This window comes from Nomascus leucogenys, chromosome 8 (assembly GCF_006542625.1).
Source record: "Nomascus leucogenys isolate Asia chromosome 8, Asia_NLE_v1, whole genome shotgun sequence".
Taxonomy (NCBI): Eukaryota; Metazoa; Chordata; class Mammalia; order Primates; family Hylobatidae; genus Nomascus; species Nomascus leucogenys.
In genome coordinates this window covers 108,002,221-108,014,223 of record NC_044388.1, presented here as the reverse complement: position 1 = coordinate 108,014,223, position 12,003 = coordinate 108,002,221, and the positions used below count along the sequence as shown (strand labels likewise).

At 46.1% G+C, this 12,003-nt stretch overlaps 1 protein-coding gene across 1 annotated transcript in view; it reads left to right on the top strand.

Moving 5' to 3' along the window:
• Window positions 1–12,003, top strand: part of MED27 (mediator complex subunit 27) — a 227,964-nt gene that overhangs the window by 199,425 nt on the left and 16,536 nt on the right. The window contains exon 6 of the mRNA XM_003276779.1: window positions 5,324–5,365. Coding sequence (XP_003276827.1) covers window positions 5,324–5,365 — 42 coding nt within the window. The remainder of the gene's footprint in view (window positions 1–5,323; window positions 5,366–12,003) is intronic.

Here is a 12,003-nt window from a genome sequence, read left to right as displayed (position 1 = left end):
AGGACTGAAGATGAATACCTGGCCATTGTCCTGATTTTATACCAGTCAGACTTAACTGAAAAAAATATGTGTCTCGTTTGAATTTATCTTTTTAGGGGATTTAGGTTATGTTAATGCTATGGCTTCATTAATTACCCCATATCAATAAAAAAGGCAGCTTTTAGCCTCCGAGCATAAGTGAGGAAAAGAAATGGTGGTATCAAAGGAAACCTTCAAAGACAGCCAGAGCCGTCTCCAGGGTAATTTCTGATCCCCGCATTCTTCCCACTTCAAAGTTGGCTGTGTGTGTGCATGTGGGTCGAGGGGGTGGGGAGCTGAATCTGATTTCTCTAATAAGTGTTGGCATCAGCCCTGTTTGATATCCGATGCAGGGAACATTTTGATTTGTTATAGCCTTTGAAATTGTTCAGACGACCTTCAGAAAAATGGCCTCTTGTTACTTCTAGGGGGAAGGGTGAAAGCCAGGGAAAGGGGAATCCAGTTTAATTCATATGCAGAGGATGCCCTGAAATTGTGCTTTCAGCAGTTTTTTAGTAACAAATGCATGTCCTGATTGAAAGTGAAAAGTTGAAGAATAATAGACCTGTAACACTGTGTTCTTGGGTGAGGCTCTTGTTCACTCTTTTATTCTCTGGGGAGGGTGGGCAGATTTGAGAGGGTGACCACACAGAAGTTTATGGTTTTGAAAACGTGGGTAACCATGAAGAGATCCGTCACCATAGCTGGTCTGCAGCATTGTACCCAAACTGATAGGCCTATCACCTGCTCACCTTGCAAGATGAAGCTACTAAATAAAGGTTCTAAAAGTTGGAACCTTGTGTAGCTTATGAGTTTTATTTAGATAATTTTGAATCGATTCCACTGTTTTTTGAATGAAGTAGAGAATTGATAACTTTCTGATAAGCTGCCAAAATGTTCACTTGCTGTTAAATGAATTTAACGGCAGTGGTTGTCACAGCAGCAGGCCTCAAAGCAGAACTATGCTCCCAGAAGAGCTGCGCAAGTGACAGTTTAGGGAGCGCGCAGCCCCGGCATCCTGCCTGCTGTCTAACTGGAAGGCAGTCTCTTCCTCCCAGGGTAAGAGCTGGGCCTCTGCACACATACCTGGTTTCGAATTCCCCCACCTCGCATTAACTATGCAATGGTGGACAAGTTGCCTAACTTCTCTGAGCCTCAGTGTCCTCATCTGTGAATTGGAAATGGTTTTATCAACCTCATGTTATTGCCAAAAGGATTTTAAAAGTAATGCAGGTAAAGGGCAGGCCGAATGCATCATCTTCATCAGTAAATGGCATCTGCCCTTGCTGGTTGTGATGGAGGTGGTGGTGGTGGTCAGCACTGCAGACAGAATCACCTGCCTGCTGATATTGGGTCGCTCTGATTGTTCTTGTCAGTGAATAAATTTGATTTGTCACCATTTTCACCAGTTCTTCCTGTGTGTCAAGAGGTCTTTTGATACCTTGGTGTTTGCCCTGAGAACAGATGTGTCTGTGCTGAAGCAGTTGGTCATCTGCAGGGTTTGTTTTCATTTCACCTGAGAACAGACCACACCCCACCCTTAAAATACTAACTGCAATCCCCAGAGGCCAGGAGGCTGCTCCTGAGACTGCAGACTCAGCCACCAATTACCACAAGGTTGACTGCTGTGTTTTCAGATCTTTCTAATGCTTGCTCAGAATACCGAAGGGTGCTTCGCTTTCATTTTCCTGATACCATAGTTCAGAATAATTTCTTGTTCATCAGGCTGAAGGTTTGCAGCTTCCAGAATGCTTTTTTGAATATTGCAGCCAGCAAAGAATTGGTAGCCATGTCTGCCTCTGCAGCAAATAAGCCGAAGCTAATAAATACTCACTTGGATCAGTCCTGGCTCCCTGAAATGAATTTCTGAAATCTTCCTGGCCCTGAGGAGAGGCAGGGCATTGCCTCCAGAATGCTCATTTCCGTGGCTTTCTTTGGCATAAATCTAGCAGAAAATCAAGTACGAACCACCTGCTGTGCATTCCTAGCAAAAGAGGGCCCTGTGGTTAAGGGGTCCCTTTTCACCCGTGCGCGCCAGGTAAATAGACCGTATTGTCTAAGGTCCTTCTGTCCCAGATGGTAGGAGCTTTTCCCTAGGGTCCTGAATAATATATTTAAACCTTTTAAAAAGAGCATCATCCTCACTTTGAATAAATGCGGTGTGTTTTGAGAATCCACAGTGAGGCTGGAGAGGCCATGTTTTCATTAAACCTATGCGTATTTTTCTCTAGATTTTTTAAAATTAAAACTTTTGCAGATACTGAAGGATTTTTAAATATGTTTATCTTTTAAATAAAAACTATAACTTTTTAATCTAGCAGATTCTTCTTTTCTGTTTTTCTTGGCTCTGTGTTTATGTCTTGGTCTGCTTATGTATGATGTAAGCAGGCAGGAAGGGTAAACAGTGAAGAAGTTCAGAAGAAACAGCTGTGGGCTCAGAATGGAAGGAGAACTATATTAGTTCCAAGTTCAGACATCGGTGTTCCTCTTCCTAAAATTGAGATTTAGAATCTTTGGCTTCTCCCTGTCATCTTGGCAGTGATTTTGGTACAACTAAAAGATGCAAAAGTCATTCTTATTCATCCTGCAACCCCTGAATAATCTTTAAATGCTGCATTTGTTAAGCCCTGGGCTAAACTGCTGCCCTGAGAAAGTGATACGAACCCGATTTATCCTCCCAAATATGACCAGCTGCCCAATAGTAGTTTTCTTCAACAGAATTGATAACGTGGGGGAATTAATTTCATATGTTTCTTTTGAGGTTTCCCTCAGAGTTATCTGGAGGTAACGTCACTTTTCCCCTTGCAAAGTGTTGAGCTGTCAAATTAGAATTCCAGCGCTGGAAGATCTTTAAGATTCTTACTCCCTCCGGTGGTTTAAGTGGGGGGCACTGACTGGCAATTGACACCACCTTTCTGAAGAGCAGTTTAGCCAGAGTAGAAGGAGGGTGATCTGTTGAGGGTTTTTGTGGCAATCCAAGAAGGAGACGGTGCAGGCAGTGGGGGTAGGGAGAAGTGGGTGAACTTGAAGTTCATTTTTCCTATTGAATGAATGAATGCTTGATCAATGAAAGCTCCTCCATGATTTGTCATGGAGTTTGATGAACTAAACCTCTGCCCTCTCCTGCAGAAGTACAGAGTGGCCTCCTCAGAATCATCTTAACCTTCTCTACTGTCCTAAAAGTCTTCAAACACGGTGAAATTTTCATGAAACTAATTGTGAACAGGGAAAAGCCAGGAGAACTGAATGTATATGCCTGTTCACAGCCCTGCTTTTAATTTCCAAGCACTGTTTTCAGAAAGCCAGGTTTTAGTGTCTTCCGCAGAATAGACACAGAGCTCTGAAGTGTCCTGGGTCAAATGCAACACATCCTGTCTTCTTCAAGGACTTTTCCTGTCCAATGGCTTCCCAGTGCTTTCTGGTGCTCCAAAATCAATCACACACCACACAGGCCTAAACCGCCATGGCCCAGGGCTCTCCCTGACCGCTGGCCAACCCCAAAGGCAGGTTCCTAGAGGCCCATTGACCAGGTGTTCCATTCACTCAACTCTTGGACTCATATATTAAAGTCAACTTTTTAGCACCTATGGGACACAGTGATGGCTTTCTCGTTTTCTCGTTGCCCTTGAGCCGTCTCTGTCAGCACTGTATTGTGGGTAGTTCTGTTTTTGCGAAACTTAATTTGTTCTAAACTCTTGAAACAGAAGGCATTGATTTGGTATATCATGCAAACCAGTAAAAACCAAAATGGTTTTGGTTAGAATGAGCTACTGAAGTACGCTGTGTGTGACCAAGTGTGGCCAGAGGAGGACTGGACTGGGTTTACTGTGAGCCCTACCCACATGCCAACTCACGCCTCCTCCAGCTTCCTCATTCGTCAAGTAGGGGTGCCCTAGAGCAGGGGCTCTTGACCGGCCAGTTGTCAGTTACCCTTGGGAGCAGGGCTACAAAACAAACAATGGAACAGGCTCTTGGGCCCTCTCCAGCCATTGATTCATACTCTAGGGGAGGAACTGAGCAATCCGTATATTAAAAAACAAAAACCTTCCCCCAGGGGCTTCTGATGCTCAGCCAGGATTTGAGCACCACCAGATGAGGCCATCTGTAAGATGCCTCGCCAGATAGCCTTGGGCTCATGAATGGCTCTGAGCTATTGTTTCCCCATCTGGAGAGTAAGACTGTTCATGGGGCCAGTCACGTGGGCCAGTTCTGGGGATTACATGAGTGTGTGTGGAGGGCCTAGTGCAGTGCCTGGCATGGAACAGGTGCTCAGCAGCTGAATGCTGCCAGCTTTCCTCCACTCAGAAAAGACCTACTGATGCCCATGACATGCCAGACCCCATTTCTGGACCTGGAGAGGCCGTGGGAAGGAGGGCAAGCCTCCTGTCCTCACTGAACTTCCATCCTATGGGCAAGTCAGGCAGGAAACAAGTAAACAAAGAAATAATAGAGCTTCAGGCAGTTTTAAATGTTGTGAAAACTTTAAATCTTGAAATGGTAAAGAGGGCCCAGGGTAATGGCTCATGCCTGTAATCCCAGTACTTTGGGAGTCCAAGGAGGGCAGATCACCTGAGGTCAGGAGTTTGAGACCAGCCTGGCCAACATAGTGAAACCCAATCTCTACTAAAAATACAAAAATGAACCAGGCATGATGGCGCACACCTATAGTCCCAGCCACTCAGGAGGCTGAAGCAGGAGAATCGCTTGAACCCGGGAGGTGCAGGTTGCAGTGAGCTGAGATCACGCCACTGCACTCCAGCCTGGGTGACAGGGCCAGACTCCATCTCAAAAAAGAAAAAAGTAAAGAGAATCAAGGTAACAGGTACTGGTAAGAATGTTTTGATAGGGTAACTGGGAAATGCCTCTCTGATAAGGTGATATTTGAGCTAAAGAAAGTATAAGAAGAGCCATATGGGGGTTTATGGGAAAAACAATTCAGGCAAAGGGCACAGCAAGTGCAAAGGGCCTGAAGTAGCATTGACCTTGGCATTGAGAAATGCAAGAGCCGTGGTGAGAATCAAAGTTGAAAGTGAGCCAGGGGCTCAGCTTGCGGGAGCCCTGGAAGCAGCAGGTGCCTCAAGATGACTTGCTGTATTCCTTCATTGACTTTTCTTAACTTACCTACAAATGGATAAAGAAGAAATTAAGTCGGACATTTAAGATCCTTTTCAACCCTGAGATCCTACTATTCTATAATCAGATTTTTTTTCAAGTTTAAGAAGGGTTAACAGTAGTTACAATATTATTTCTTGAAGTCTTGAATTCTAAGACCGATGCTGATGATCCTTCTCTCCTTTCCCCTCAGCTTGATATATGGTCCAAATCCAACTATCAAGTATTCCAGAAGGTAAGTTTTACTTTGCTTCTTACTCAAGCGGCATTAGGAAAACCTGAATGCTTTGAGGTTTAAACATGGTCTCAAATCAGAGGCTTTTGAAAAAGTGAAAAAAAAGCCAGACAGAAAAGGATGCTCACTGTCTGATTCCATATGTATGACATTCTGGAAAAAACAAAACCTTAGGGACAGAAATCAGATCAGTGGTTGCCTAGGGGAGGGTACAGGGACTTGGCCCCAAAGGGGCACAAGGGAATGTGGGGTGGTGGGAATATTCTGTATCTTAATTGTGGTGGTGTTACACAACTGTACATTTTGTCAAAACTCAGAACTGTATTACTACAAAGGGGCAGTTTTATTGTATGTGAATTATACCTTAGGAAAACCATAGGTTTTTGAGATGTTCCAAACACTGTATTCTGAAAACCTAGTTTTAAAACTCGGTTTCTCAGAGCCCTAGTGGTCTCCACTGGTGCCCAAGGGATGGGCCAAGGGAAGCAGGCTGGCACTCCCTCACCCTGCCCCTTCCCCACTTTGTGCTCTGGGGACACTGTATCTTTTTCAGATATTGGGCTTCCTTATGAAAAACTGTTATGGGAAATGTCAGACAAAATGAAAAGTGACCAGAGAAAATTCATTTCCCCGGCTCCTGACAGTGCAGGGCCCCTTCCCTGGACCAACTCAGGCCCTGTGGCTGATGAGGATTCTGCCCCCACCGCCACACCCCCACCAGTCCCCACAGTTCTCAGGGCCAGCTGCCTGCAGGGCAGCAGCCGGCTTCTTCTGTTCTCATCCATCTTCCGTCTCTGGTCTCGTCCAGTAGTGAAATAAGAGAGTTGGCCATCATCTCATTCATTCCCTCATCCAGCTCAACAACAGGCGTCCACTCCCCAGCAATTTGGGAGGCCAAGGTAGGCAGATCACCTGAGGTCAGGAGTTCAAGACCAGCCTGACCAACATGGCAAAACCCTGTCTGTACTAAAAATATAAAATTAGCCGGGCATGGTGGCGGGCGCCTGTAATCCTAGCTACTCAGGAGGCTGAGGCAGAAGAATTGCTTAAACCTGGGAGACAGAGGTTGCAGTGAGCCAAGATTGTGCCATTGCACTCCAGCCTGGGTGACAGACGAGACTCCGTCGCAAAAAAAAAAAGTATCTGAGCCCCTTTACCATGTGCCAGGCACTGTTAGGTGCCAGGGCCACAGAGGAAACTCCGACAGGCAAGGAAGCCTAAAAAATAACTCCAGGTGGTTAACCGGGGTCTGTGGCCAGGAACCACAGGGGGGCCTCCTTCTGATTAGGCTAGTCAGAGGAAGCCTTTGTAGGGGAAACTGAGGCAGGCAGTGTGAGAAGGAGGAGCCAGCCACGTGAAGGGGGGATGAAGTGGAGGTAGAAGGCAGGGCTCAGGTCAGGGAGGTGCCTCTAGGCCCTGGTGCAGAATTTGGATTTTATCCTTAATTCAGTGAGAAACCACTGACGGGATTTATACAGAGGGGGATGTGATTTTGAAAGCTTGGTCCGAGTTATCCCCACGATGAAGAATGGTTGTGTCCACAGTGTGCCAGGAAGCATAGGACTCTTTTGTAGATTAAGGTGAAATTCACATAACATAAAATTAACCATTTTAAAGTGAATGCTCCTTGGCTTTAAGTGCATTCACAATAGTGTACATCCACTACCTCTGTCTGGTTCTAAAACATTTCCTTACCCCAGAAGAAAATCTGGTGTGCATTAAGCAGTGAGCATAGGACTTAGTGGATCAGAGGGGTGTCATGGACCACCCTCTAGTGGTGTTTACTGTACATCAATCCACAGCGCCCCCTGTCCCCTTTTTGGTGATAAGGGCTAGGCAGAGGACAGGTGTCTAGGATTAGAGGAGTAGTCTGAGGCTGAAAACCACACATTTAGGGAACCTATATAAGCATTACAGATTCATGATCTGATCACAGCTAAATACAATGTGCTACCCTGGATTGGATCCTGAAACAGAAAGAGGTTACTAATCGGGCCGGGCGCGGTGGCTCATGCCTGTAATCCCAGCACTTTGGGAGGCTCAGGTGGGTGGATTACGAGGTCAGGAGTTCGAGACCAGCCTGGCCAACATGGTGAAACCCTGTCTCTACTAAAAATACAAAAATCAGCCAGGCGTGGTGGTGGGCGCCTGTAATCCCAGCTACTCGGGAGGTTGCAGTGAGCCACTGCACTCCAGCCTGGGTGACAGAGCAAGACTACATCAAAAAAAGAGGAAGAATAAGAAGGAGGAGGAGGAGGAAGGGAGGGAGGGAGGGGTTACTAATGGAAAAACTGGTGAAATCCAAATAAAGGTTGGAGTTCAGTTATTAGTGAGTAACCAGTGTTAGTTTCTTTGTTGTGACAAATGTACCGTAGTAATGGAAGATGTTAACAGTGGGGAAACAGGGTGAGGGACATGGGAACTGTCTGTTGCATCTTTGCAGCTTTTCTTTAAATCTAAAACTGCTCTAAAATAAAGTTTTGACAAAATCATAGCTTGATTCTTCTAACACTCTTTACCCAACTGAGCTCCCTGGATATGTAATGAAGAAAATAGCCTCCCTCCTTTCCTCCCTCCTTCCTTCCTTCCCTCCCTCCCACCCTCTCTTCCTCCCTGGTCCCTGGGTCTGAAGCATAAAGGAAGGAAGGGTGTGGTTATGCACAGGCTTTAGTGCAGGGAACTACATTTCTCATCTTAGTGTTCTTACCTAAGTCACCATACTGGAGGTATTTACTTGTTTCGCATGCAAAAAGTCTCAGCCTTCAATGCTAACGTTTCCCCGTGCTGACTGTCATTGTCATTTCTCCCCCAGTGGCTGGTTGAAAAATATTCTGAGGAGAAAGAACACTGCTCATTATCCGTATCTTGGTTTGCTTTAATAGTGAAGAACATTAAAATGGTCGGTTTTTCCCCTCAACCTGGTCCTTATCTTCATGTCCTCTGTGGTATTGCAATGAGTTCCCTCCTCCAGTCTCCATAAAAGGCCAATGATGACTTCTCGAGGGCTGTAAGCATTGCGGCTTGTCACTTGGTATTTAACAATGGTCCATTTCCATCCCAGTACCCTTGATGAGGGAGGGGCTTGCACATGCTCGCTTTCGCGTGTTTTTTTTTTTAATGTTCTTGTAGTATTAAGTATTTTTTAATGCAAGCAGAAAGTGTATTAGGAAGTTGTAAAATGTGTGGAACACAGATTTGGTGAAGCATAGATGTAGAAAGACAGTGCTGTATTTTTATCCTACCTCCCTTGAAAATAACCTGCCAGGGCACTCTTTGTATTTGTTTAAAATTACAAACACTCTGAAGCAGAAGTGTTTAAAATTTGATATTAGTCTAGTTGGAGAGATTTAGGAGCATCCGCCAATTCCTTCCTTCCAGTCTATGTAACACACTTCAAGTAGTAAAAATTGATGAATTCTAAGGGATGGGAATTTTATCTCACTGGTGAGTGGCATATCATGTGTATTTGTGCAGAAGCCTTTCTGAGATTCCTTTATCATCGCTCCTTTCACCTATTATTAACTAAGTGGACTTAACCTCTGATATTGACCTGTACCAGATTAAAGAACCACAATTGGGAGAGGTGGTAGTGCCTTCTGATTACAACTAAAGGCAGATAACATTGAAGTCCTTTTTTTTTCAGGGACAAGTAAGAATTAAATTAGTGAGTCCTCTCTCTTCCTAACTAAAATGTCTTCCATTTGCTGTCAAATGAAGGAAACATATTGGAAAATAATGTACAGAATTAAGCTTAATCCTTTATCCATAAAGCCTTCAACTAATCATCATCACACAGAATGAGTTTGGTATCTTGTTAAAAAAAAAAAAAGCCTGTTTCTGTGTCACTGAGCTTGTGGGAGATGGCAGTAGAAAGCACGAAGCATGCGCGGTGTAGCCTCCATTCCCAGGGCAGTGACTGGCGTGCCTGTTTCATCGTGTTCATCTCAGTGGCCAGCAGGTAGACCTCCCTGTGCCACTGCCAGGCCCTGCACTACATGCAGAGGTGGGACCACGTTGTCCTTTGCAGATTCAGAGGCCTGGCACAGTTTTTAGGGTGACGTTAAGTATTTCAAACCTAAATCACCAAAAGAGAAGGATTCGGTGGCAATATTTCTAAACTCCGCTTTTTAGGATTTGCTATTCCTCAAAATTCTATTTTCCTCCTGTCCACCCACTTATATATGGGGTGTCATGATTGATGTTGCTTGTAGTGTTTCCCAGAAAGACGCTGTTTGGGAGCACTGCGGCAGACATCTTCCACTTGCTCTGCCTGTTTGCACCCAGCCAAGTCGACCGGCCAGGGTGGGGTTCGTTCCCAGCATCATCCAGAAAAGCTCAGCCTGCAGCAGTGGCATGAAGTGCATTGGGGAGCAGCGTGACATGCTGGAGGACGCTCCTTGGTCATCAAGAAGAGGAGATTGCTCAGGCTGAAGATAGTACCCTGATGTCCTGACAGTGGTGGGAGGTGCCACAGCTGTGCCCACCTCTGAGAGGGGAGTTCTGGGCCACGAGCAGCAGCTCACATGGCATTAATGGAGGAATTCTCCTCCTGCTCTAGCTGAGGTAGAACCCCAGAGCGCCCTCTCCTAGGCCTTCATTATGTGGTTGCAGTCACTGTGCTAGGTCTGCTTTCTTGCCCACAAGAAGCAGCTGTGGCCAGCCCAGAATGAGGGAAAGCAGAACTGGGAAAGCAAGAAGCCGCGCCCCCCACCCCTGCCAATCCTGAGGTCTCTCCTTCAGTGTGACAGGGGAGGGGGATTGCCTTGCAGAGCCAAACCAAGCTAACACTCACCTTTTTATTTCTGGCAAACAATGTCAGGAGGTAGGAGAAAGGAAGCATGCCCCTGTCACATTCTCTCAGGCCCGTGCCTGACCCGCTGGCTTACAGCCTGAGCACCTGAGCTTCTGTAGCAAATCCCACCACAGGAAGCAAAATTCTGCCTTCCTTTTGTCTGCAGACGTTCACGCCATCAGCAAGCCCTTTTCACTCTTCCTCATTAGACCCGTTACCCAAGTGTGGAAGTAGCAGAGGGCTGGGGACAGCTTGCTATGGGTCTATGGCTGCTAACAGGTTCCCATCATTTACTGTGGTCCGTGGAGGCTCCTTGCACGTGGTCCTAGGGTGAAGAAGCTTTTTATAGCCAGCAAGTCTCCAGCAGAGTAGATTCAGAGAATGAGACTTAGAAATGGGTGGGGTGGGGGGGCGGTGACCATCTGAAAGGGCAGAATCACAAAGAGCCAGGAAAGGTTTCAAGCGTGTTCATATTTTTCTGACATTTAAATTCTGCAGGGGCAGCCACTGTTTTGTTCTTTAACCCCCTCGTTTCAAAACTGTGTGCATTTTCATCCAGCAATTTAGGGATAGTGAGAGCAGACCGGCAGCTACTCACTGCATTGTCTTGCTAGGGTGGCTGGAGAGAGAGGTGGAGTGTGTGTACCACCCAGGTAGGCAGGGGACATCAAGAGAGGGGCCCAGAGGGACCTGCACACACTTTGCGGCTTTCTCGTCAGAGGTAAGGGACAGCATGAAAGTAGCCCGCAGATGTCCAGCTCTCCATCCACAGTCATTGCAGAGGGATGAGTAACCCTTTCAGTTCTGCACCGTCTGAACTTTTAGCTGTAAGCAAATGGATTGTCCATGGTCACGTTCTGGGCAGGGTGCCGCTTGCTTCTTCATTCCTTTGTTCATTTATTAGTTGATTATTTTTATTTTTATTTTTTATTTTTTTTAGTTTTTTGTAATGGAGTCTCGCTCTGTTGCCCAGGCTGGAGTGCAGTGGTGTAATCTCAGCTCACTGCAACCTCCACTTCTCAGGTTCAAGCAATTCTCCTGCCTCAGCCCCTAAGTAGTTGGGATTACAGGCATGCGCTACCATGCCCAGCTAATTTTTGTATTTTTGTAGAGACGGGGTTTCACCGTGTTGGCCAGGCTGGTCTTGAACTCCTGACCTCAGGTAATCCACCTGCCTGGGCCTCCCAAAGTGTTGGGATTACAGGCGTGAGCCACCGCGCCCGGCCTGTTCATTCTTTTTAATATGCAAGACTGGCCCCTAACTGAGGCAGACTTGATCAAGGTCTGTTTACCCAGTTGCCACCAGGTGCTTTTCAGTAAAAGAGATTGAGTCCGCCCTAGAAGACTCAGTTCTCTGAAAAGTGGGTGGACACCTGATATTGCATTGGTGGGTACGTGGAGTACCTAGCGTAAATTGACTGCCAACCCCAATAGTATTCAAAAATCCTAACCTATCACTCATTCCCACTCCTAGGGAAGGAAACTGTTTCAACATGGGATCATTCCCCAGGGATTGGAACCGTCACCCTCCCCTGAGTCAGGTTGTGCTGCACACCTTACTTGGGTGTGTGGCGCCGCTGCAGCGTTTCACACCACTAAAGAGGCCCCATAAACAGTCATTACGTTATTTTTTTTATTTATTTGAGACGGGGTCCCACTCTGTCGCCCAGACTAGAGTGCAGTGGCGTGGTCTCGGCTCACTGCAACTTCCGTCTCCCAAGTTCAAGCAATTCTGCCTCAGCCTCTCGAGTAGCTGAGATTATAGATGTGCACCACCACACCCAGCTAATTTTTTTTTTTTTTTTTTTTTGTATTTTTAGTAGACACAGATTTTCACCATGTTGGC